Raw genomic sequence first — 23940 nt, 5'->3', positions numbered from 1 at the left:
GGGGAGGGGGGGCGACACGGGATCCCGGGACCCAGCGGGACCCCACAGAGCCCGGGGGGGAGGGGCGGGGGGGGGAGACACGGGGGGGGCACCGGGACCGACCCCCGGGACCCCACGGAGCCCATGGGGGGGTGGGGGACATCGGGATGGACTTCTGGGGGGGGACATGGGGGTGGACCCCCAGGGCCCCGTGGAGCCCACAGGGGACAGGGGACTTTGGGACTGACCCCTGGAACCCCACAAAGCCCAGGAGGGGATGGGGGGGACACCAGGATGGACCCCCAGGACCCCATGGGGCCCATGATGGGGGGACAGGGGACACCGGGAAGGAGCTCTTGGGGGGACACTGGGACCGACCCCCAGGACCCCATGGAGCCCATGGGGGGGGACAGGGGACACTGGGACAGACCCCTGGCACCCCACAGAGCCCAGCAAGGGATGGGGGGAAACACTGGGATGGACCTCCAGGACCCCATGGGGGCCCATGGGGGGACAGGGGACATGGGGAAGGAGCTCCGGGTGGGGATACTGTGACTGACCCCCAGGGCCTCATGGAGCCCATGGGTGATGGGAAACACTGGGACTGACCCCCAGGGCCTCATGGAGCCCATGGGGGGACACGGGACATTGGGATGGACTGCTGGGGGGGACACCGGGACTGACCCCCAGGACCCTGTGGAGACCATGGAGGGGACAGGGGACACGGGGACCGACCCCCAGGACCCTGTGGAGCCTACAGGGGACAGGGGACACTGGGGCAGACCCCTGGAACCCCACAGAGCCCAGGAGGGGATGAGCGGGACACGGGGAAGGACCTCCGGGGAGGGATACTGTGACTGACCCCCAGGACCTCATGGAGCCCATGGGGGGCAGGGAACTCTGGGATGGACCTCTGGGGGGGACACTGGGACTGATCCCCAGGACCTCACCGGGACCAACTCCCAGGACCCTGTGGAGACCATGAGGGGACAGGGGACACTGGGACAGACCCCTGGCACCCCACAGAGCCCAGCAAGGGATGGGGGGAAACACTGGGATGGACCCCCAGGACCCCATGGAGCCCATGGGGTGACAGGGGACACTGGGACAGACCCCTGGCACCCCACAGAGCCCAGGAGGGGACACTGGGACAGACCTCCAGGACCCTACAGAGCCCATGGGGGGACAGGGGACACCAGGACCGACTCCCAGGACCCCACAGAGCCCCCGAGGGTCTGTCCCCACACCCACCCCTCACCCCACGCTTTGGGGGCCTCGTGGGCCGCCCCTCGTGGGACCCCAGCGCACGTCCCTGAAGGAGCCGAGGGCTCGGGGCCACCGGCAGCACCCCAGCTCCCGCAGCCTGGGGCTCGGGGGGTGGCTTTCTGGGGGGCCCTGGGGCTCGGGCTGCCCCCTCCCCCCCGGCTCCCCTTCCTGCCGCGGGGGCGGGGGGTGGAGGTGCGAGGGAGGAAGGGGTTTGGCGAGCCGGTGCCGCTCCATTTTTAGGGCTTTTTGGGTTTTGGCGGCGTCCCCGCAGCCTGCTTGCCGGGCTATAAAAGCCATCGGGGTGGGACACATCAGCGCTCACCCGCTGTCACCCGCTGTCACCCTCTCGAGTGGGCTCGCCATGGCCGCCACCTTCCTCTTGGTGCTGGTGGCAGTGGGAGGTAACGGGGGGCACTCCTGCCCCGGGTGTGTGGGGGGGGACGGTGACCCCAGGGTGGAGGGGACGGGGACTCGTGGGGATGGACATGGGGACAGTGGGGACGGCAGCCTGGGTGGCACCTGAGGACAGGGGCTGGGTGGGGACCTGGGGGTGGCAAGGGACGCGGGTCTTCATGGGGCCATGCACCCCGGGATGGTGGGGACAGCAGGACATGGGGACAGGCGGGGGGGATAGTGGGGACAAGATCCATGTGGGGACCTGGGGATGGTGGGGACAGGGTCCTCGTGGGCACCTGGGGGTGGTGGGGACAGAAGGACTCGGGGGTAGGCAGGAGGGATGGCGGGGACTTCTTTGGGATGGTCCCCGTGGGGACCGACGCCTGGGGATGGCAGGGCCAGGAGGACACGGGGACAGGCAGGAGGGGTGGCGGGGACAGGGACTGCGCAGGGCCAGCACCCCGGGGCTGGTGGGGACGGGGTCAGCATGGGGACAGGGTCTGGCCACCCCTGGGGCACAGAGTGACCTCGGTGACGGCCACGCGCCCCCACGCTCACCGTTCCCCCGCAGCGGCGTGGGCCGCCGTCCCCGAGCCCTGCCAGGGCGGCCCCGCGTCCTGGTGCCAGGACGTGGCCACCGCCGTCCGGTGCCACCGGGAGCCATACTGCCGCGACCTCTGGGACAGCCTGGCCCTGGTGAGCACCGGCCCCGCCGCCCCACGGCCTCGCCACCGGCCGCGGGGCAGCCCCCCAGTTTGTGTTGGGGTCACGCTGGGGGGCCGAGCCCTGAGGGTCTGCGTTGTCCCCTCGTCAGTGGGACGGGGCCGAAGGGGACGTGGCCGAAGGGGACGCCATGGCGCCGGACAAGGGGAAGAAGAAGTGCAGCCTGTGCACCAAAATCGTGGAGCAGATCAAGGCGGTGGCAGGCGAGGACCCCGACGAGGTGAGGGGGCGGTGGAGGGGGGCTCGGGGGGGGTGTGGGGTGTGGGGGTTTGTCACCCCACGGGCAGCCGCGCTGACGCCGCCATGGCTGGTGGTGGCAGGCGGCGGTGGAGGCGGCGCTGGGCAAGGGCTGCCGGGCGCTGGGGAAGGTGCTGGGCCGCGTCTGCAAGTGGCTGGTGAAGAAGTTCAAGGAGCAGCTCAGCGAGGCGCTGCAGAACGGCGACCGGCCCCGCGACGCCTGCGTCGCCATCGGCTTCTGCAAGGGCTGAGCCCGGTCAGCACCCGGCCCGCGGCACCCACCCCGCGCCCCGCACCCCGCGTCCCACATCCTGAGCCTGCACCCCACAGCCTGCACCCCACGTCCCACATCCTGATCCTGCACCCCACAGCCTGCACCCCACGTCCCACGTCCTGCACCCTGCACCCCGTGTCCTGCACCTCACATCCCACACCCTGCACCGTGCGTCCCGCACCCTGCACCCCACATTGTGCATCCTGATCCTGCACCCCACATCCCGATCCTGCGTCCCGCACCCTGCACCCCATATCCCACGCCCTGCACCCTGTAGCCCACATCCTAATCCTGCACCCCACGTCCCACATCCCAATCCTGTGTCCTGCGCCCCATGTCCTGCACCCCTTCTCCCCCACCCTGCACAGTGCATCCCACACCCGGCACCCCACAGCCTTCATCCTGATCCTGCACCCCACATCCTGATCCTGCATCCCACACCCTGCACCCCATATCCCATGCTCTGCACCCCGCACCCCACATCCTGATCCTGCACCCTGCACCCCGTGTCCTGCACCCCACATCCCACACCCTGCACCGTGTGTCCCGCTCCCTGCACCCCACATCCCGATCCTGCGTCCCGTACCCCATATCCCACGCCCTGCACCCCACATCCTGCATCCCACAATCTGATCCCACACCCTGCACCCCACACCTGCCTCGGGGGTGGGAGGGCGCTTGGGGGGCCCTGTGCCTCCAGGAGGGAACCTGCCTGCACCTCTGTAGGTGGGGTTGAGACAGGGAACCCCCAAAATACATCCTGGAGATGGGGGGGGGGAAGGTCAGAGGAGCCACTTTCGCTGGCACCCGAGTTGGGGTGACGGGGTGCTGGTGACCCCCGACTCATTGCTCTCTCCGTGTCTCCGCAGGGCTCAGCCCCGAGTGCCACCCCCGGAACCCCAAACCCCCTCCCAGCCCCACCTGCCACCCCGGCCCCTCGATCCCCCTCCTGCAATAAAGCATCTCGCCCCAGGCCACCGCATCTCCTGGGGATGGTGGCCCTGCCGTCCCCTGTGCTGGGGGTCCCCTGAGAGCCCCTCCTTTGGGGACGGGGCGGGGGGGGGCTGTCCCTTGTGCTGGGGACTTGCCAGCTCCATGGGGACACTGGGAGCTGTGCAGGGCTGTGGAGCCCAGGCTGAATGGAGCCACCTCCCTCCTTGGGGACCCTGCGGACGGAGGAGGTCCCCTCGTTTGTGGTTTATTTGGCTGGAGTGAGTGGCGCGGGGTGGGGACCTGCTGTCCCCTCAGTCGTCCTTCTTGTCCCCATGGGTGATGATGTAGCACAGGGACTTGTAGTCGATGTTCCCGTCACCGTTAACTACTCTACCTGCGTGGGGACACGCACCCAGGGGGCTGGGCTGGGTCGCTGAGGGGTGCCACATGGGGACCACAGGGACAGGGACCTTGGGGGATATGCAGAGACCTTGGGGGACACGCAGAGACCTTGGGGGACACACAGGGATCTTGGGGATGAGGTCCAGGATCTTGGGGTCAGGGATCACAGGGGACACGTGGCAATCTTGGGGACGGGGTCCACGTGGGGCACATGGGGACCTTGGGGTTGAGGTCTAGGGGGGACACACGGCAATCTTGGGGACAGGGTCCATGTGGCACACACGGGGATCTCAAGGATGGAGACTGGGATCACAGGGAGCGGGCTGGACACGTATGGACCTTGGGGGACACACAGGGATCTGGGGCTGGGGGCTCTGTCCCCCTCCCCACGTCTCCCCACGGGCAGGCAGAGCTGGATGTCCTGGGCACCCGCTACCCCCGAGGGTCCTGTTGCCCTCCCTGTGCAGGGACACACGAGGGGACAGGGTGGGCAGGGTCCAGTGATGGTGACAGTGACAACCAGGGCAGCTGCCTCACTTCCCCCGGGGAGAACTTACCCGCCTGGGTCAGGAGGAGCTGCTTAAACCTGCGGGGACATGCACCCAGGGGTGAGCTCGGGGGTCAGCTCCTGTCCCCATCCCGGGGGACACAGGCCCTGGCCGGGTGTCCCAAGGGGCCCTGCCATCCCCCGCTCACTTGTCCTTGTTCACGGTGCTCGTGGGGCCGAAGAGCTTGAAGGTGTTGAGGACGGACTCCTTGGGGTCTCTGGGGGGGGAGGAGTTATGTGGGGCTTGGGGCTGACCCCTGGGGGTGGCAGGGGACGTCAGGGGACACCCGGGACCGCTCACTGCTCAGGTTCTCCCCGAAGAACGCCAGGAAGCCGGTGACGTTAACGGGTCCCTTCCCCTCCTCCAGCATCACCTCCAGCTCCTCGTCGCTCGCGTTCTTCTTCTCTGGGCTGGGGGGCACATGGTGACAGGACCACGTGGCACCGGGCACCGGTGACAGCCCGGCCCCGGGACGGGGGGGGAGAGGTGCCGCCGGAGATGCCAGCTGGGACGTGTCCCTCGGGAGATAAAGCGAGCGGTTCCCTCCGGCTGGCCCTGCCTGCCGCTGCCCCGGGTTTGGCACCATCACTGTCCCCTCACTTGGCACCGTCGCTTCCCCGTGCCTGGCACCACATCTGTCCCCGCGCTCGGCACTGTCACTGTCACCCACTTGGCACCGTCACTGCCATGGGCTTGGCACCGCCACTGCCCCCACCCTTGGCACAGTCACTGCCCTGCGCTTGGGGTCATCGTCGCTGTCCCCAGCTTGGCATCGTCACCGGCCCTGCAGTTGGCATCACCGCCGTCCCGCACTTGGCGCTGTCACTGTCCCCAGTTTGGCATCACCGTTGTCTCCCCACGTGGCACCGTCAGTGTCCCCCCTCGCTGGCACCGTCACCGCCCTGCCTCGGTGCCGCAGCCGTCCCCGTCCCCGTCTCCTTCGGGGCCGCCTTGGTGGGGATCCCGGCCCAGTTCTGGTCGGCGCGGCTGAAGGCCTGGAGCAGAGCGGGGGCGGGGCCGAGCCCCAGGACCCCCCACCCCGGCACCCCCCACCTCAGGACCCCCCTCCCCGGCTCCCCCCACCCGCTGCCGCCTTGAACTCCTGGATCTGCGACCGCTCGAAGGTGGTGAAGACGCTGGAGGAGCCGCCCTGCCGCCCTCCTGCCGCGCTGCCGCCCCCCTGCCGCGCCTGCGGGAGCCCGCTGGGGCGCGGGGAACTCTTGGTTCAGCCACAGCCAATCAGAGCACAGGGAATCCCCTTTTTTTTTTTTTTAAACTGGCCCTGACCAATCAGAGCACAGGGAATCCCCTTTTGGTTGGCCCTGTCCAATCAGAGCGCAGGGAATCCCCATCTCTTCTTTTTTGGTCACAGCCAATCAGAGCGCAGGGAATCCCTTTTGTTTGGCCTTGGCCAGTCGGGGCGCAGGGAGCCCCTTTTTGGTCCCCCAGCCAAACAGAGCACAGGGACCCCCTTTTTTTTGGCCCCAGCCAATCAGAGTGCACAGAATTCCTCCCCTGCTTTTTTTTTTGGTCACAGCCAATCAGAGTGCAGGGAATCCCTTTTTTTTTGGCCCTGGCCAATCAAATGAGAGAGGATCCTGCTAGCTGAGGGCTGCCCCCAATCAGAGCCCAAGGATGTGTCTCTGGTGGCAGCCAATCAGAACACAGGGAATCCTTGCTGGCTGAGGGCTGTGGCCAATCAGAGCACAAGGAATCCATTTTTGGCCATGGCCAATGAGCACAGGGAATGCTGCTGCAGCCAATCAGAGCAGAAGGGATCCGCTTCCCTCCTCCAATGAGCTGGGGGAATCCCGGCGCTGCCGGGTGTCACCTGGGGTACTGGGGCCTTCAGGGGTGGCACCTCTGGGGTGGCCCCATCCCTCAGGGTGACCCCAACCCTAGGGCTACCCCCACCCCACAGGGGAGCCCAGACCCCCCCCAGGGTCCCCAACCCCCCACGGTGGCCCAGCCCCCCCCCAGCCCTGGGGTGACCCTGCACTTTGGGGTGGCCCCAAAACCCCACAGGCGCCCCAGACCCCCCAGGGTGGCCCCAAATGCCCACAGGTGGCCCCAGGACCCTGGGGCAGCCCCAACACCCCGAGAAGTCCCTAGATCCTGAGGTGCCACCACATCCCGGGGTGTCCCCAGACCCACTGGGGGGGCCCAGACCCATGTGGTGGCCCCAGATGTCCAAGGGTGTCCCCTGGACCCCCAAGATGGCCCAGACCTTGGGATGCCCTCAGACCCCCAAAGGGACCCTGACACCCTGGGGTGCCCCAGGAGGACACCAATAGCCTGGGGTGCCCCAGATCCTCAGAGGGACCTCAACACCCCAAGGTGCTCCAGATCCCCAAGGGGGACCCCAACACCCTGGGGTGACCCCAGACCCTCTGGGGAATGCTGACACCCTGGGGTGCTCCAGATCCCCAGGATTTCACACCCTGGGGTGCCCTAGGAGGACCCCAACTCCCCGGGGTGCTCCCAAACACCCAGAGGGACCCCAACACCCTGGCGTGCCCCAGATCCCCAGAGGGACCCCGACACCCTGGGGTGCCGCTGACCCCAGAGGACCCCAACACCCTCGGGTCCCCCATGAGGACCCCAACTCCCTGGGGTGCTCCCATACACCCAGAGGGACCCCAACACCCTGGGGTCCCCCATGAGGACCCCAACTCCCTGGGGTGCTCCCACACTCCCAGAGGGACCCCAACACCCTGGGGTGCCCCAGGAGGACACCAACTCCTCGAGGTGCTCCCGAACACCCAGAGGGACCTCAACACCCTGGGGTGCCGCTGACCCCAGCGAACCCCAACACCCTGGGGCGCCCCAGACCCAGGCAGCCCCGTGGCGGGGGTGGGGGGTGGGGTGGGTGTGTGTCTCCGTGAGCGTGAGGAAGATGAGGAGCTCTCGCCCGAGCGGCCCCGGAGGAGAAGTCCGCACAAACCCCGTTTATTGGGGAGCCAGGAGCCGCCTCCGCCGGCGGCAAATCCCTTCCCGCGTCCGTCTCTGCTCCTCGCAGAGCTCCGAGCGGGCCCGCCGTCCTCCCCCACCCCCCCCCACCATCATCATCCTCGTCCTCCCCGCCCCCGAGTCCTCTCTCACTGCCCCATCATGCAGGCCATTTTGCAGGCGACGGCCGAGATGAGCGCGGCCCCGCGCCCGCTGCCTTCCTCCGACTGGATGAAGGTGATGTCGCAGCCGGGCGTCAGCTGCCGAACCGTGGCGTGGAAGCGGTCCTTGAAGCTGCCGGAGAGGGGGGGGGGGGGGAAAACACCAGGGTCAAGGCTCGGGGGATGCAGGAGGAGGAGGAAGAGGCGGCGGGAGGAAGGCTCCCGGGGATCCTTACCTGGGGTGGAGCTTGTAGACGGAGCCGTCCACCCCCACGGTGATTTTGAGGGTCTCCTGGCTCCGGCTCTCCCGCATGCGGTTGATGACGCCGGCCAGCCCGGCCGAGCACATCTGGGCGGCGCGGGTGGAGACGCTCTCGCAGACCATCCGCACGATGTCACAGTCCGTCCCCGAGGGCAGCAGCTCGAAGGCCGTCAGGATGTTGTAGATCTGCTTGCGGTCGTCGGAGTCGCTGGGGTGGGGAGAGAAGGGGGGGGGCGCGTCGGCCGGGGGACGCACGGGACACGGGGACCCCACGTGGGGCAGTTGTAAAAGGGTGATGGGACAGGGGACCCCAATGTGGGGCAGTTGTAGCAGGCTGCTGTGGGGTGATGGGACTGGGGACCCCCATACGGGGCACTTGTAGCGGGCTGCTGTGGGGTGACAGGACAGGGGACCCCAATTTGGGACAATCAGAGCAGGTTGGTGTGGGGTAATGGGACAGTGGACCCCAATATGGGGCAGTTGTAGCAGGCTGCTGTGGGGTGACGGGACAGGGACACCAATCTGGGGCAGAGCAGGGTGGCGTGGGGGTAATGGGACAGAGGGACCCTGCTGTGGGGTGATGGGACAAGCGACCCCAATTTGGGACAATCAGAGCAGGCTGTGTGGGGTGACGAGACAGGGGACCCCAATATGGGGTAGAGCAGGGTGACATCAGGGTAATGGGACAGAAGGACCCTGCTGTGGGGTGACGGGACAAGGGACCCCAATATGGGGCAGTTGTAGCGGGCTGCTGCGGGGTAACGGGACAGGGGACCCCAATGTGGGGCAGAGTAGGGTGGTGTGGGGTAAGAGGACAGAGGGACCCTGCTGTGGGGTGACAAGACAAGGGCCCCCAATATGGGACAGTCAGAACCGGCTGGTGTGGGGGTTTTGGCACAGCGGTCCCCCGTGTGGCACGGCCTGGCGTGGGGTGACGGGACGCAGACCCCTCAACGTGCCCGGACTGGTGCGAGGTGACAGGACGGGAGACCCCCGTGCGGGGCAGCACAGCGGGCGGGTTTGGGGGTGCCAGCCCCCTGCCGGCCCCGTACCTCTCGATCTGTGACATGAAGCGGGTCTCGAAGGTCCCGCGGGTCTTGAGCTTCTCGGAGGCCTCCCCGTTGAAGAGCAGGTTCTCGTCCACCAGCTTCAGCAGCACCAGCCGGACGATCTCGCCCATGTACTTCCCCCCGATGATCTTCTCGTACCTGGGACACACACACACACACACACACGGACACAGAGGCGAGGGGGCGGCCGTCAGGGCTGGGACTTTGGGGGGGCCACGTCCTGCAGCACCCCCTCCTTTCCTTCCCCCCCCCCCCCCGCCCTCCCGCCCCAACCCCTTGCCGGATGCGTCCCTGGGATGAGCTGCTCTGGCCTCAGCGGAGCCCAGCGTGGCGCGGGCGGGTGGGGAAGGAGAAGGGCGGGCGGAGGGGATGGGGACGGGGACGGCACCCAGAGGAACTGGATCTGGCCTCTATTCCTTACAGTTGCTGACCGGGGTTAAGTGAGGTCTCGTCCACCACGCGGTCGTACTCCAGGAGGAACTCGTCCAGCTCCCCCGAGGCGCCGAAGGCCCCCCACTCCGTGTTGACGCACATCCGCCCCTCGTCGCCCTCCACCAGCTCCACGTTCTGCATCTCCTCCATGTAGCAGGCGTTGCAGCCCGTCCCTGCCGGCGGGAACCGGCGGTGGGACCGGGTGGCGGCAACGGGGGACAACGCTGACCCCCGCCACCCCCGTCCCTCCCATCCGGACGGCTCCGTGGGGCAGCCGGTGCCGTGGCCGGAGGGGCTGCGCTGGAAGCTGCACGTCCCCATCCTGATGTGGACGGAGGAGCTCAGTCCTCCTGCTCCCCCCACCCCGGGTCCTTCCCGGGCTTGTCCCCGGTGGGGACGGCCACCGTGGGGTCCCAGGGGCTCTGGCTGCTGCGTGGCGAGGGCAGCCCGGCCCCCGGAGGAGCTGATAAACAGCCCGGCGCCGGCGGCGCGGTGTTTACCCAGGCCGAGGGACGGCGTGCGCCGGCGTGGAAAGCCCAGATGGCCGCGTGGTTGATGGCGCTGAAGGTGGCGTGGGTCTGGGGGGCGGCGGGGGGCGAAGGGGCCTGAGGGCTTCAAACCCATCCCCATCCCCCGGGCTTCCCGGCACGGCTGGCACCGGCCACCTCCAGTGGGTCCCCACCCATACGGTGAGACGCCGGAGCCACCCTGGAGAGACGATGTCCCTTGGGGACAGTCCCGCGCTGTGGGTGACCAGACCCGTTACGGTGAGCACCCCCTTTCCACCCAAAAAGGTGCCCCCACCGCTGTGCCGGGGCCAGGCGACGCCATCCGGCGCCCCAACCTCAGGAGACCCGGGCAGGGTGCCGCTGCCACCCCCTCATCCTCGGTGTGTGTCCCCCCCCCCCAAAAAGGACAAGCCCCTGCTCGCAGCAGAGGAGCGTGAGCGGGGCCGTGGGCACGGTGTCCCCCTCGCCCGCCGCGTGTCCCTGCGGGAAGGGGCCGTCTTACCCACAATCATCCCAACCTCGCACCGGTGATCTTCGTAGTAGCAGGAGATCATCGTGGCCACCGTGTCGTTCACCATCGCCACCACGTCCATCTCGAAGTCCTGGGGAGGGGAGAGGGACCAGCGGGGTCTCACCGGGGGTCCGGGCTGTGCCGCAGCCGATGGGTCCGGGGTGGGGGGGACCCCCGCGGGCACGGGCACACGCGTGGAACACGCATGAAACGACTCTTCCCGGGGACACGCTGGGCTCCAGCGGCCCCGTCGTGGGGGGCAGCCGGGGGCACCGGGGTCTCCCCGCCCGCTGCGGGACCGGCACAACCCCTACGCCCCTCTCACCCCTCGCCGTTTGATGGCGTCTCTCAGGAGCCCGACCACGTTGTTCCCTTCCGCGCCGGAGGCTTTGAAGCCCTTGGTCCAGTTCAGGAGGATGCCCTGGAGCGAGGGTAGGAGCCAAACGGGGCTGTGGGTGTAGCCGGGTCATGGGGACCCCCGAGTCCTCGCGCTGCCTGGCCACCCCCTCACCTTGTCGATGTCCTCGTGCCGCACCGGGAAGGAGAAAGTGAAGCCCAGGGGCAGCTTTTTGTGCTTCATCTGGTGCTTGTCCAGGAAATCGGAGATGCACTCGGAGATGTAGTCGAAGAGCTGGAAGAGAGGAGGCCAGAGCCTTCGCCGGGGCTCTCCCCAGCCTCCTGCCACTGGCCACCGTCCCCCCGAGTGTGGCCACCTCCCCACCACCCCTTGGCTTCTCCCAGCTGGAGGGATGAGGGATGTACCTGCCGGCGTCCCCACCGGGACGCGGGACGGTGTCCCCCTGCCTGGTGACAGGGACCGCGTGGGAGGGGACGGGGTGCCCTGTGCGCCCAGCTCACCATCTCGGCCGTCCCCGTCATGGCATCCTCCGGGATGGAATACATCTGGTGCTTCGTCTTCACCTTCCACTGCCCTTCCTCCCCCTCGCCCACTTTCACCAGCATCACGCGGAAATTGGTGCCGCCGAGGTCCAGCGACAGGAAATCTCCGACCTCTGCAAAGCCGGGGAGGGGGGACACGAGGTGACCGGCTCAGGGGGGGTCTCGGCCTCCTGCTCTGAGCTCAGCGGGGTCCGGGGCAGAGGTGACGCAGCCAAGGACCGGGAGTGACGCCCGTCCGGCCCGGCGGCGCCGTACCTGAGCCCTCGGGCGTGGAGCGGACGTAGGTGGGCAGCATTTTGACGGAGGCTTCCTCGTGCGTCTCCAGCTTCAGCCCTCGGTCCATCTCTTTTTGCATCCGGTACATCACCTTCTTCAGGTCCTCCTCCTTCAGCCGAAACTCCGACAGGATCCGCTCCACCTGCGGCGGGACCGGCGCCATCAGCGGGGGCGGAGGGGACGGGGTGACACGGGTGACCTGAACCGCAATAAATCCTCCAGATTTTCCTTCCCCTGGCCCTGGTTTTCCCCATCAGCGCCCAGACGCCCCACAACACCTTATCCCGTCTCTCCGCTCTCCTGCCTCCAACCTAACGGGCACGCTGGCGAATCCACAGGACCAGCCCCGAATCCTCTCCCGGCGCTGCCCGCGAGACACCCGCGGTCGGCACAGGGGTCCCCCGTGCCGTCGCCTTCAGCCGGTTGCTTTTCCACGAGCTCGGCCGGTTGCGTCGAAGCTGTCGCCGTGCCGGCAGGGCTTGGACCGGTGCCCTGGGACACCCCATCCCTCTGGTCCTTCCCGGGAAGGAGCGCTTCCAGCGATGCCGTTGGGGAGCTCAGCGAAGACGTGGGATCCCCTCCGTGTCCGCGACGAGGATGCCGGCGTCCTCCTCCGCCCCCCAGGAGCGTCCCACTCCCCGTGTCCCCACTGGGAACCATTTCCCACCCCTCAAACTCGGCACGAGGCGGGGGGCCGAGGGCTGTAAGAAGGATTCTCGGGAAATGCTCCCCTGCCTCGCTACCAGGGAGAGCTGCAGGGCCCACTCGAGGGAAGCGCCTGGCAGGCAGGACCCGTATTTATCCTTTACGTAGCAACCCCGGGCTCCGCCGCCGGCGCAGCCTCCATTAGCCACGGCACGTAATCGGGGGCAGGCAGCCCCGGGCTGTCAGATGGAGCCCAGGGGGGAGAGCGAGCGCTCGCTGCTCGGCCAGATGCCGCCGGCGGCATTAGAGGGCTCATTAGTCACCGGGATCCGGGCAAGCTTCAAACGCTCCCGCTTTGCACTTTTGCCGGCAGACGGATGTTTTCCTCGAAGCTGCCGCCGTTTCCCGGGGTGGTTCAGGGTGGGGGGCTCCGGGAAAGGCTTTGGGCTGTCGTTCGGAGCACCCCGCCGTCGGGAGAGCGCCCACCGCCTCGGCTCAGCCGAACCCGCGGCCGCTTGCTCTGCCCACCCCAGTGCGTCCCGACAAACCACCCGGCGCTGAACGCCCCCTCCCTCGGCCTCCGGCCCCCTGAGCTGGGGCTCACCCCAAATATCGCCTTGCCCCGAAAGCTCCTGCCCCGCAGAGCCCTCACCCACCACCCACAGCTTGGGGTGGGGGGGATCCTGGCACACCAGCACCTCTCCAGCCATCCTCCCCAGTCCGCCCCAGTGCCAAAGCCCGCAGGCTCCATTAACAACCGAACCCCCGAGGTGCCGTTTGACAAGACACGGCTGCACCACGGGGGACGCCGCCGTGGCGGGGGACGCCGCCGGCCTTTGCCATGACCCTGAGGGCGTTCAGCCCAGGCTGGCTGGAAAAATCCTGCCGGGAAAAGCGCAGGGCTGGATTCGACCACCCTGCCGGAGCCGGCGGCTGAAGGCTCTGGGCGCTCCACCGCGCGGAAGCCGCCCCGCAGCACCGTTCGGCACCCGAACGCCAAACGGAGCTGGAGGGTCCCCGTCCCTGGGGCCGGCACCCGAGGATGGCAGCGGAGCGTCCAGGTTTTGTGTCTCCAACGGTTTTCCATCTCGGGTGCCCCGTGCCCTGACTCATCCCTTCCCTCGCCTCCGAAACGACAGGTTTGGCTCGTCCGCGGCGGGATTTGGTTGCTCCCGTGCGACCGAAACCGGCGCTCGGCTTCCCGAGGAAACGGTTTGCTCTGGCGCACCCCACACAAAGGACAGCGCTGGAAACGGCACAGCCGACGGCCACGGCAGCTGGCGATGCCCGACTCTGCCAGCCACACGCTCCCGCCCCCCGCGTGGGCCGTGTCCTCTCGGTGTCCCCTGGATGTCCCAGTCCACAGCGGGGAAGCGTCTCTCTGTCCTCGCCCACGGCCCCACGAGCTCAATCCATCCAGGCGAGGAAACGGCAGCGGCCAGGGACGAACCGGGGCTGAGCCAGGTGCCGTCCTACCGGGTGCCTCGGTGACAACGGTGACGAGCGGCCGAAGGAGGTGACAGGCCCCATCTCAACCCAGGGACGGCAACAAGATGCCAAGGCCGGTGCCCGGACGGCGGGACCATCCCAGCCTGGCGGCGCCGTCCCACCGACGCTCCCGGCTCCGTCCCGAGTCCTCGGCGGCGTGGGGACAGGGTACGGCCCGTGCCGTGCCGAGCCCCGGCGCACCCAAACGTAGAGCCCTGGCTTACGGCACCGCGTCCCCATCCCCGGGGTGTGACCGCGGGGATGGGGAACCCGGGGATGGGGACCCCCGTGGGCACCTCGGGGCTGACCCCAGGCTTTGCCCCCAGAGCCGGTGTCCTCCCCACCAGCCGTCCTCCCCTCCCGGCTACCTCCGTCCCCAACGGGGACCTCACCCGCTGAGAGACGCCCGCAGGGACGGCTGCCAGCCCGGGGAGGACCCACGCCGCTCCCCGCACCCACCGGGCGTCCCCCCGCACCCACCGGGCTCCCCCCGTCGGCGGCCTCACCTTCTCCTTCCTGCCGCTCTCCATCCTGGCTCGGTGATCCAGCATGGGGGCAGCCGTCGGGGTGGGGTGGGCTGCGGGCCGAGCCGTCCCCCCCCCGAACCCCGGGCACCCCGCTGCGGTGCCTGGCGCGGGGCACGAGCCCCCTTCCCCGTCCCGGCAGTCGTCCGCCCGGCGCTGGGCTGCTCCGTCCCTCGCCCCGCCGGCGGATGCTCCACTTTCGCCGCTTTATCTCATCCGACGCCCGGCGGCGGCCGCCTCCTCGCCAGCACCCGCTGAGGGGGGGGTCTCGATCTTCCACACCCCCCCCCCCCACCACCACCACCGCCGCCGCGCCGGCCTCCGGACCCTCAAGCGGAGGGGCAGGGATTGGGCCCCGGCGCCCCGGCGGGCTCAGCCCTCTCGCCCCACATCTCGGGGCCGCGGCCCGTCGTGCCGGGGCGGGGGGGGGACACGCAGGTCACGCTCTCCCCGCTCGTTGCTTTTCCCCGGTAAAACGTCTTTACCGGCGCGCCGGGTGGTTTTCGGCGAGGCGAGGGGTCGCGAGCCCAACCTGGTGGGTTCCTACGCGCCAGCGGGGAAGTCCCGGTTGCGGCGGCGAGGCTCGAGCGGGACCCCTCCCCGCCGGGGGCCGCTGGCCCCGTCATGCGAAGCACCACGCCCCGGGCCACCCGTGTCCCCGCTCCAGTTGTCATATCAACGGCTCGATGTGCTGCCGGCGGTGGCAAGCACTCCACCGGACGGCTTAGCAACCCGGCACGCTCCCATGGAGACCGTGCCGGGGCCGGAGCAGCCGGTGGCTCCATGACAAAGGTTACGGCCGCCCGGTGAGGGGGCGAGGGTGACTGGGAAGTGCTCCGTGCCCCCAGGATGGGAAACGCTCTGGCGACGCCGGGATCCGTGCCGTGGACAGCCGGTGGTTTTGGGGGACGGGGACATGGCGATCCCTCCTTATCCCTGGATTGGCGCCGTCAGCCAAGCGTTGGGGGGCACCTGGGGAAACGCCGGCTTCCGAGGGTCTCACCGGGCGAGAGGATGCCCCCGGCCACGGGTGGACCCCAAAACCCACCGGTGCTGGTCCGTAGCAGCATCCCCTCGGACACAGAGCTGGGGAGGGAGAAGGAAGGATCCTAGGGAAGCCTGGATGGGCTCCGGCGGGGGCTGGCAGCCCCATGGGCGAGCGAGGGGGCTCTGGGGAGGGCAGAAGGTTTGGGGGTGTCACAGCAGGGCCTGGGGACACACACGGGGTCACCCCACAGCGCCTCATCCCCACCCGGCTGATGGCCCTGCGCCGTGGGGACGCCTGGGGGGCAGGGGGGGACACGGGGATCCCAGCCCCAGCGAAGGGTGCGTACCCCATAGCGCAGAGCTGGCCCTATAGAGGGGTCCTCACCCCACGGGGGTCCGAAACTTTTGGGGGGGAAGGGTCCGGTGTGCATTGGGCAGCAGGCCCCCACCCTGTGGGGGGAGAGAACAGCCCCATCGCGGGGTCCCCAACCCACAGCGGGGTCCCACCCACGGGCAGGAGAGCCCCACGGAGGGGTCCTCACCCCACGGGTGGGTCCCCAAGCTACGAGGAGAGGCCACCCCCCCAGAGGGACCCCCGCCTCCTAGAGGGTCCCCACGCCATGGGGAGAAGCCACCCCCCCCCAGGGGGACCCCCGCCCCGCAGGGGGGTCCCCCACCCCATGGGGAGAGGCCAGCCCCACGGGTGGGGTCTGCCCCATTGATGCGCCCCCCCCCCCCCCCCCATAGATGGCTCCATCCTCCCCTTTGCCCCCGACCCCCCCCCCCCCGCAAAGGACGCCGGGATAGAGCGCCCCCCGCTGGAGGTCCTGCGGCAGAAGCCCCGCCCCATACCGCCAGGACGGCGTTGATTGGCCGCCTCAGCTCGGAGGCGGGCGAAGAGCGGCGGTGGGCGAGGCCGGAGAGAGAGGGAGGCGCTTATTGGTCAAGAAGTTAAGGGTGGGCGGGGCGGAGCCAGCGCGTGCGCAGAGCGGGCGAGGCCCCGTGGCAGTTGTTCGGGGCCGGTGTCACTTCCGGCCTCTGCCGTTCTGCTTCCGGGTCGCGCTGGTTCCGCCTCCTCACGGCCAGTCCCGGAGCCGCCGGTACCGCGGGGCGGGGGGTTGGAGCGGGAGAGGCCGGTTTAGCCACGGGCTGGGGGGGATCGGGGTGTTGAACTGGGTTGTGCTGGGTGGGGACTGGGCTGTACTGGGGCGGAGGGCTGGGCTGGGCCAGCTGGGGGGGCGGGCTGGGGGGTACTGGGTTATACTGGGATTAGCTGGGGTACACCGGGGTGGGGACTGGGTTAGCTGGGGTACACTGGGTTGAGGGGCTGGGTTATACTGGAGTGGGGTGCTGGTTTAGCTGGGTTATAGTGGGATGGGGACTGGGTTAGCTCGGTTATAGTGGGGTGGGGACTGGGTTAGCTGGGTTATACTGGGGTGGGGTGCTGGGTTAGCTGGGTTATACTGGGGTGGGGTGCTGGGTTAGCTGGGTTATACTGGGGTGGGGTGCTGGGTTAGCTGGGGTATAATGGGGTGGGGTGCTGGATTAATTGGTTATACTGGGGTGGGGTGCTGGGTTAGCTGGGTTATACTGGGGTGGGGTGCTGGGTTAGCTGGGTTATACTGGGGTGGGGTGCTGGGTTAGCTGGGGTATAATGGGGTGGGGTGCTGGATTAATTGGTTATACTGGGGCGGGGACTGGGTTAGCTGGGTTATACTGGGGCGGGGACTGGGTTAGCTGGGTTATACTGGGGCGGGGACTGGGTTAGCTGGGTTATACTGGGGTGGGGTGCTGGGTTAGTTGGGTTATACTGAGGTGAGGGACTGGGTTAGCTGGGTTATACTGGGGTGGGGTGCTGGGTTAGCTGGGTTATACTGGAGTGGGGTGCTGGATTAGCTGGGTTATACTGGGGTGGGGTGCTGGATTAGCTGGGTTATACTGGGGGGGGTGCTGGATTAATTGGTTTTACTGGGGTGGGGTGCTGGGTTAGCTGGGTTATACTGGGGGGGGGTGCTGGATTAATTGGTTTTACTGGGGTGGGGACTGGGTTAGCTGGGTTATACTGGGGTGGGGTGCTGGATTAGCTGGGTTATACTGGGGTGGGGACTGGGTTAGCTGGGTTATACTGGGGTGGGGTGCTGGATTAGCTGGGTTATACTGGGGTGGGGACTGGGTTAGCTGGGCTATATGGGGATATACTTGGGGCCGAGTTATACTGGGGGCTGGGGCTGGGTTATACTGGGGGCGCTGGGCTAGTGGGGGGGCTCCTTGCCGGGGCCGGGGGGAGCTCAGGGCTGGGGGGGGGGGTGTGTGTGTCCTGGGGGGCGCAGGGTGCCTGGGCCGGCGGTTCAGGGGCGGCGGTGGCAGAGTTTGGGGGGGGGGGGGGGGATCCCGGTGGGGCTTGGCCACGGGCTCTGTGGGCCCCGAGCCCGGTAGCCCCCCCCCTCACCCCCCCCGCCGCCCCCTCCCGCGCCCAGGGACCAGCACCCGCCAGGATGAGGCTCTACAGCCTGAGCGTCCTCTGGAAGGGCGACCCCCACGTGCACTTGCTCAAAGCCGCCTGCGACGTCTCCACCTTCAGCTTCTTCCAGAGATCCAGGTGGGGGCCCGGCGGCGGGAACCTCCCGCGGGGAATTTGGGGAAGGGCTGGGGGGGGGGGGGGGGGCGGGGGGTCTCCCCGCCGCCCCCTGGGGCTGGCAGACCCCTCGGGCAGGGCTTTGGCGAGAGGCAGCAGGAGGGTTTTGGGGGGGGATTTCTCACCCCTTTTGCTCCTGTCACCGGCATCTCCTCCGGGATAATCCCAACCGGGACCCTGCGCCCCTCGGAGCGGGCTTGGAGCCCGGGGAACGGCGCGACACCCCGGGAAGGCCGGCGGCGGCGGGGGAGGGGGGGGGGCAGGTTGGGCTTGGGGACGTCACCCGCGTTAGCCCAGCGTCGAAACCGGGGTGTTGGCAACCACCCCGAGCGCTCGGGCTGGCTCCTTCCCCTCCGGCAAGTGCCTCAGCCCGGGAGTCACGGCGGCTCCTGGGCCGTGGGCGGAGGCTGTCGCTGCGGCGGGCTGGCGGGGGCTCGCCTCGCGCCTCTGGGAGCTTTGGAGTTGGGGTTTTTGTTGCTCTAATCCGACCCATTTCCCAGCCCACACCCCCCCCCCCACTGGGGCGATTCTGGCGGTTCGGCTGAGCCAACTTCAGCCCCGAACGCCGGGCCGGGCTCCCGGGTATCCTGCTGCCCCCGGAGCTCCCCAAAACCTCTAAAAGCTGTAAAATAAAGCAGGTGTCTGCCCCAAACCCCCTCATTTCCCAGCCCCCCGCGGCTCCAGGGTTTAGGAAAGATTCACCTACAGGACTCAGATTTTCCCTGCCAAGGTTTTGTGGAGCCTCGAGCGCGTTTGGTTCTGCAATTCCAGGGATAAAGGGGAAAACGCTGAAGTAAAGTGGTCCTAAAACCCGCTTTCTGAGCCAAATATGCGGGAGGGAGCAAGGAGCTGCCGCCTGCGCTCCCAGGGGGGTCGCGGCGGGCGATGGAGTCTCTTCAAAACCCAAATGGCTTCGGGGTCGCAGCTCAGGGTTTCCCAAATCGTGAGAAAATTCAACCAAAAGAGCCGCTTTTTGGGCGCAGGAGGGTGAGGGCTTCTCCGTTGCTTTGGCCTTGCCTGGGGCTGGTTCTCCTGTCGCGCTCGGAGGGGCTGCTCGCGCCTCGGCGTCGTGTTTAAGCTGAGATTGACGTAAGTTTGGGTTAAAAATGCCACGAGAATGGGGTTTTTTTTTGAGGCTGTGGCGTTACTAGAGGGTTTGGGGGTTGGGATAACCACGGCGGTGGTTCCCGGGAGCCGCCGAACCGCTGCCGGATCCTTCGGGAGGGTCAGGAAGGCGGCGTGAGGGAGCGGAGCCTTGGGTGGCCGGTTCCACCGGGAATGCTGTGAGACAGCGGGATTGCAGCGGCGGCGGCTGCCGGGAGCTCCCCCGGGGCGGGAGGGACGTGTCGATCCTCTGCTGCTGCTGAAGTTGGATGTTAAAAAAACCCATCTTTGGGGCCGGCGTTTTCCCTGGAAACCCGATGGTTCGGCGGAGCTGGTGTCCAGGCTGGGAGAAAAACGACCCCTAAGGAAAATAGCAACACCGAGAGGCGAATCCCCGCTCCGGAGCCGCTCCCGGGGGCGGAGGGCAGCGAAACCGCGGTCGGCGTTGGCCGGTGTTTCCTCACGGGAAGCTCCTGAGCTGGCGGCTTTTCCCGGTTTTCCCTTCCCGGGACTTCCATGTCTCGCCTCCCGCTGCTTAACCCCGTGCCCGGGAGTGCGGGGAACGGATTTAGGTCGCGCTCGCTGGTGGGGTTCGGCCCCTTTCCCTCAGCCCCTCGTGCAGCTCCGCGGGGGGCGCAGGCTCCGGCCTCTTCCCTCAGGGAACCCCCCCCATCCCCGCTCCTCCCAACGGGGCGGTGGAGCCACGGGGAAGGGTTTCAGCCCCCCCCCCCCCCCCCCCCCCCCAGCCCCTCCCAAACCGCCGGTAACTCGCGGTATCACCGCGCCGGCGGCTCTGGACGCAGCCCCGAGCGCCGGCGCTTTGTCTTGGCAGCGTGCAGGAGTTCATGGCCTTCACCAGCCAGCTCATCGTGGAGCGCTCGCCGCCGGGCAGCCGCGCCTCCGTCAAGGAGCAAGGTGAGGGGGACGCGGGGACGCGGGGACGCCGCTCCCGTCCTGGCCCGCTCGGGGCTCGAAAAGACACGAACCGAGAGGAGGAGGTGGCGGCGGCGGCGGAGCCGGGCGGGAGCTCAGCCCCGGGGCCAGGCCTCTCCCTGCCGCCCTCGGGACCCTCGGAGCTGGCGGGGCTGGGCCCGCGGCCCCCCCCCGAGGGGGGGGCTGTGCCGCCGCCGCCGCCGCCTCCTTCCCCTCTGCCTCGAGCTCGGCCGTGGGGGTCCGGGCTCTGCGGACCCCCATCATCTCCATCCCCCCGCCCCCGCTCCAGGAGCCTCCCGAGCGGCGCAGGGCCCGGCCCAGCGTTGGCCCCGCAGCCCCTCACGCCGCTCCGGCCTCGGGACCCCTTGTTACCCGTGACGGCCAGGCCGAGCGCGTCCCCCTCGGGTTTCTCTCGCTCCGGCGCTACCTGCTGCCCTGGAAGGTTTATCCGTGCCCTGCACCGCGTCGCCAGGCCGCCGTCCCCCGCCGAAGCCCGATTTGGGGCTGGTTTTGCTCCTCGAGCCCTTCCCGCTCTCCTGACGGAACCGTGGGCAACGCGGTCGCAGAGTAAAACCTCCCGGGGCAGTTGGGGGGTGGTGGAAGAGCCGCCGGGGCCGGGCGGGGGGGGGAGGGGGGGGCGGCGGGGGCTGGGGGAGGCTCCCGCCCTTCCCGCGGCCGCGCTGACGCCAGCTCTCTGCCCAGAGTACCTCTGCCACGTCCACGTGCGGCACGACGGGCTGGCCGGGGTGGTGATCGCCGACAGCGAGTATCCCCAGCGGGTTTGCTTCACCTTGCTGGACAAGGTGAGCCTGCGGGCCGAGCGGGGGGTGCTCCGGGGAGCCCCTCGGGGTCTGCTCACCGTGACGAGGAGGTGACCCTCGTGAGCCGGGGGGGGGACACACACACACAGCAGGGTGGAGCCGAGCACGACCCGCCCGGCCCGAAGGCTCCCGAGCCCTGCGGTGACTTGGCTCGGCCCGGAGCGCTGAGGCCCCGCCGGGCTGTGCCGCGTCGGCCTCGCCGACACCCCGTCCTCCCCGGCCGGCCGGCGTGGGGGAGCTGGGTGCGGCCGCGCTGCCGGCGTCGCCAGAACCCGGCGATGACCCGTCTGGCTGCCCTGGCGGGGCGCAGGGCTTTGGGGACAGGCGGGGACGGCTGTCTGTTTGCTGAGGAAGTTGGGTTCTGTCTCTTCCTTCGGCTTGTGCGAAAGGGAACGAGGAGGAGGGGAAAAAAAAAATGGGGTTTTTTGGGGAGGAGAAAACCCCTTCTGGCCGCCGCGGCCCCGCCGGGCAGCCACGACCCGCTCCCTCGCGCCGCAGGTGCTGGAGGAGTTCTCCAGGCAGGTCAGCAGGATGGACTGGCCCTCGGGCACCCCGGAGACAATCACCTACGCGGCCTTGGACGGGTACCTCAGCAAATACCAGGTACCGGGGCGGGGGGTCTGGGGCCGGGAAACGCTCCCCGGGTCCGGAGGTGGAAGCGCGGGGGACACGGTGGTGCGTGCCGGGACGCCGGGACCGACGCCGTGTCGTTTCTCCCCGAGAACCCCCGTGACGCCGACCCGATGACCAGAGTGCAGGCGGAGCTGGACGAGACCAAAATCATCCTGGTGAGGAGGAGGCCGGGCCCGCGGGCGGGACGCTCCCCTCGGGGCCGTGCTGGGGACGCCGTTTTGGGGGGGGGCTGGGCTGCAGGGTGACCCTCCAGACCGCGGGGCCGTCCTGCTTTCTCCGTTCCTGGCGCTGCGGGAGCTTCCTCTCCCTTCCCTTCCCTCCGGGCTGGCCCAGAGCAGCCCTGGGGACACTGACCCCCCCCTCGCCAAACCCCGGTCCCTTCCCCGCGTAGTGGCACGTCCTCGCTTGTCCTCCGCCTGTGCCGGGGGGGCTCCCGGTCACCGCGACCTTCACGGGGGGAGTGGGATTGCTCCCTCCCTCCCTGCGGAGCCGGGGTGGCCGTGGGAGGGCTCCTGCCTGGCTGGGGACGTGGTGGCACCTCCATCCCCTGCCCGGGGGAGGGAGGGAGGGAGGGAGGGAGGGCCGTGAGGCAGCGCCGGTTCCTTTCGGCAGCACAACACCATGGAGTCGCTGCTGGAGCGAGGGGAGAAGCTGGATGACTTGGTTTCCAAATCGGAGGTGCTGGGGGCACAGTCCAAAGCCTTCTACAAAACCGTGAGTGCGGCTTTTCAGCGGGTCACCCCCCTCCCTGCTGGCCTGGGGCCGGGCCAGGGGCAGGATAAACCCCCTGTGGGGGCCGGGCAGGGAGCACCGGCCGGTGGCGCGGCCGCTTTTGGGCCCGGAGGGAGCTCGGTTGCCCCAACGCCGGCTGCGGAGCTCCTGGGCCCCTCCCCGGCTGCGGCGGTTCCCGGCGCGGGGTCAGATCCGCGCCGCGAGCCTTCGGCGCGAGGCTTTCGCCTTCGTGGCTGGGCGTGAGGGCTGGGACTGTGGCGGCTTCGTCCGGCGCGAGGAGGGCTGGGGGGGGGCTCCCCCTTGACCCTTGGGGAGCCCCACAGCGAGCGTCACCCCCCCCCCCCCCCCCCTTGTCCTTCTCTTCCCAGGCCCGAAAGCAGAATTCCTGCTGTGAAATCATGTGACGCGGAGCCCGGGCTCTCCTGCTCCGGACCACCAGGCCTTCGCTCCCCTTCCGACCTCCCCCGGGGCAGAAAGCAGGAGCCCAGGGGGGGTTCCCAGGCTTGGGCTGCGCTACGGAGGCCAGAGCCGGGGCTGGGCGTCCTCGGCGCCGCCGGCTGACGCGGCATTTTTTGGTTTTCATCTCCAGGGGATGCCGAAGCCGGCGTCGGGCTGGTGCCCCGCGGGGGGGGGGGGGGAGCGCCGGAGACCCGCTGCCCCTCGCTTTTCCCCGAGGGCGGCTTGGACTGCGGGGCGTCCGGCCACGCGCCCTCCCGTTGCCTTTCCACCTCTAACACTAGCCAACGCTTCGGCGCCCCGGCACTGCCGGCCCGGGGGAGTCGGGGAGAGAGGAACCGGGGGAGCTGGGGGGTCTTTTATGTCTTTGTGTCCTACGAGTGAGCCCGGGGGGGGGGGTGGGAGAGGGGCGGGAAGGGAGGGGGAGGCGCTTTCCTCTGCTGGGGGATGCTCGCTGCCGGGTTCTCGCCCGTCGCCTCCCTCGGCAGCTTTTCCCAGCGCCGGTGAACTGGAAGCGGTGGTCCCAGTGCCCGCTCGCTGGTCCCTGGGGACCAGGGTCACCTCCGGGCCGTTTCGGTGGTGGGATGTGGGGAAAAAGCTGAGCCGGGCCGGGGTGGCGGGAGCTTGGGCAGCCCCTGCGCCCCCCCCCCCCCCCGCGGCCCCTTGGCTGGCTCGGGGGGGGTCTGTCCCCCATTGCTCCGGCTGGGGCCGTGTCTGAGCCCCCCCCCCCGCCCCGTCCCCATTTACCAGCTGCGGGGTGGGGGGAGAGGGAAACTGAGGCAGCGCGGGGCGGCTGGAAACCAGCCCCAGCGCTCTGGTCCCTGCGCTGCCTCCTCTTCCTCCTCCTCCTCCTCCTCCTCCTCCAGAAAGGAAGAAGCTTTCGCTTGAGGCTCTGTATCGTGTTCGGTGTTGCCTATCGTTCCTGTGCCGCCGGTCGCACCGGCCAGGCGGGGATAAAGCTGTCTTTGACGGTTGGAGCCTGGATTTGACTTTTTTTTGGGGGCTTCCCGGGGTGGGAATGGGGCCGGGTGTGGCCGTGGGGCAGCCGGCGGGTACAGACTCACTCCGCGTCCTCCCTCCAGCTAGTTTCTTTTTTTTTTGGTCGGTTGTTTTTCCTCATAATTTATTTGCAGTTTTCCCGAGACAAAAACGAA

At 68.8% G+C, this 23940-nt stretch overlaps 3 protein-coding genes across 3 annotated transcripts; 2 read left to right on the top strand and 1 right to left on the bottom strand.

Moving 5' to 3' along the window:
- The first annotated feature begins 273 nt into the window (after window positions 1-273).
- LOC147413873 (uncharacterized) lies at window positions 274-2852 on the top strand. Its single transcript, XM_086477046.1, has 5 exons — window positions 274-519; window positions 1517-1646; window positions 2213-2337; window positions 2456-2584; window positions 2685-2852. Exons 1-5 carry the CDS (start codon window positions 274-276, stop codon window positions 2850-2852), a joined length of 798 nt encoding a protein of 265 aa, XP_086333172.1.
- Window positions 2853-7856: 5004 nt separating this feature from the next.
- On the bottom strand, window positions 7857-14512 carry GCK (glucokinase). Its single transcript, XM_086477095.1, has 10 exons — window positions 14468-14512; window positions 11808-11970; window positions 11511-11665; window positions 11164-11283; window positions 10978-11073; window positions 10644-10743; window positions 9622-9805; window positions 9183-9338; window positions 8105-8338; window positions 7857-8001 (listed from the first exon to the last, which is right to left on the bottom strand). Exons 1-10 carry the CDS (start codon window positions 14510-14512, stop codon window positions 7857-7859), a joined length of 1398 nt encoding a protein of 465 aa, XP_086333221.1.
- A 2031-nt stretch (window positions 14513-16543) lies between these two features.
- YKT6 (YKT6 vesicular SNARE protein) lies at window positions 16544-22906 on the top strand. Its single transcript, XM_086477157.1, has 8 exons — window positions 16544-16572; window positions 17950-18071; window positions 20044-20126; window positions 20847-20947; window positions 21464-21568; window positions 21688-21753; window positions 22211-22312; window positions 22699-22906. Exons 2-8 carry the CDS (start codon window positions 17968-17970, stop codon window positions 22732-22734), a joined length of 597 nt encoding a protein of 198 aa, XP_086333283.1. The 5' UTR covers window positions 16544-16572; window positions 17950-17967; the 3' UTR covers window positions 22735-22906.
- The last annotated feature ends 1034 nt before the right edge of the window (window positions 22907-23940 follow it).

Source organism: Leptosomus discolor, chromosome 23 (assembly GCF_034619465.1).
Source record: "Leptosomus discolor isolate bLepDis1 chromosome 23, bLepDis1.hap2, whole genome shotgun sequence".
In the NCBI taxonomy this organism is placed as follows: Eukaryota; Metazoa; Chordata; class Aves; order Leptosomiformes; family Leptosomidae; genus Leptosomus; species Leptosomus discolor.
This window is presented reverse-complemented; position numbering and strand designations above follow the sequence as displayed.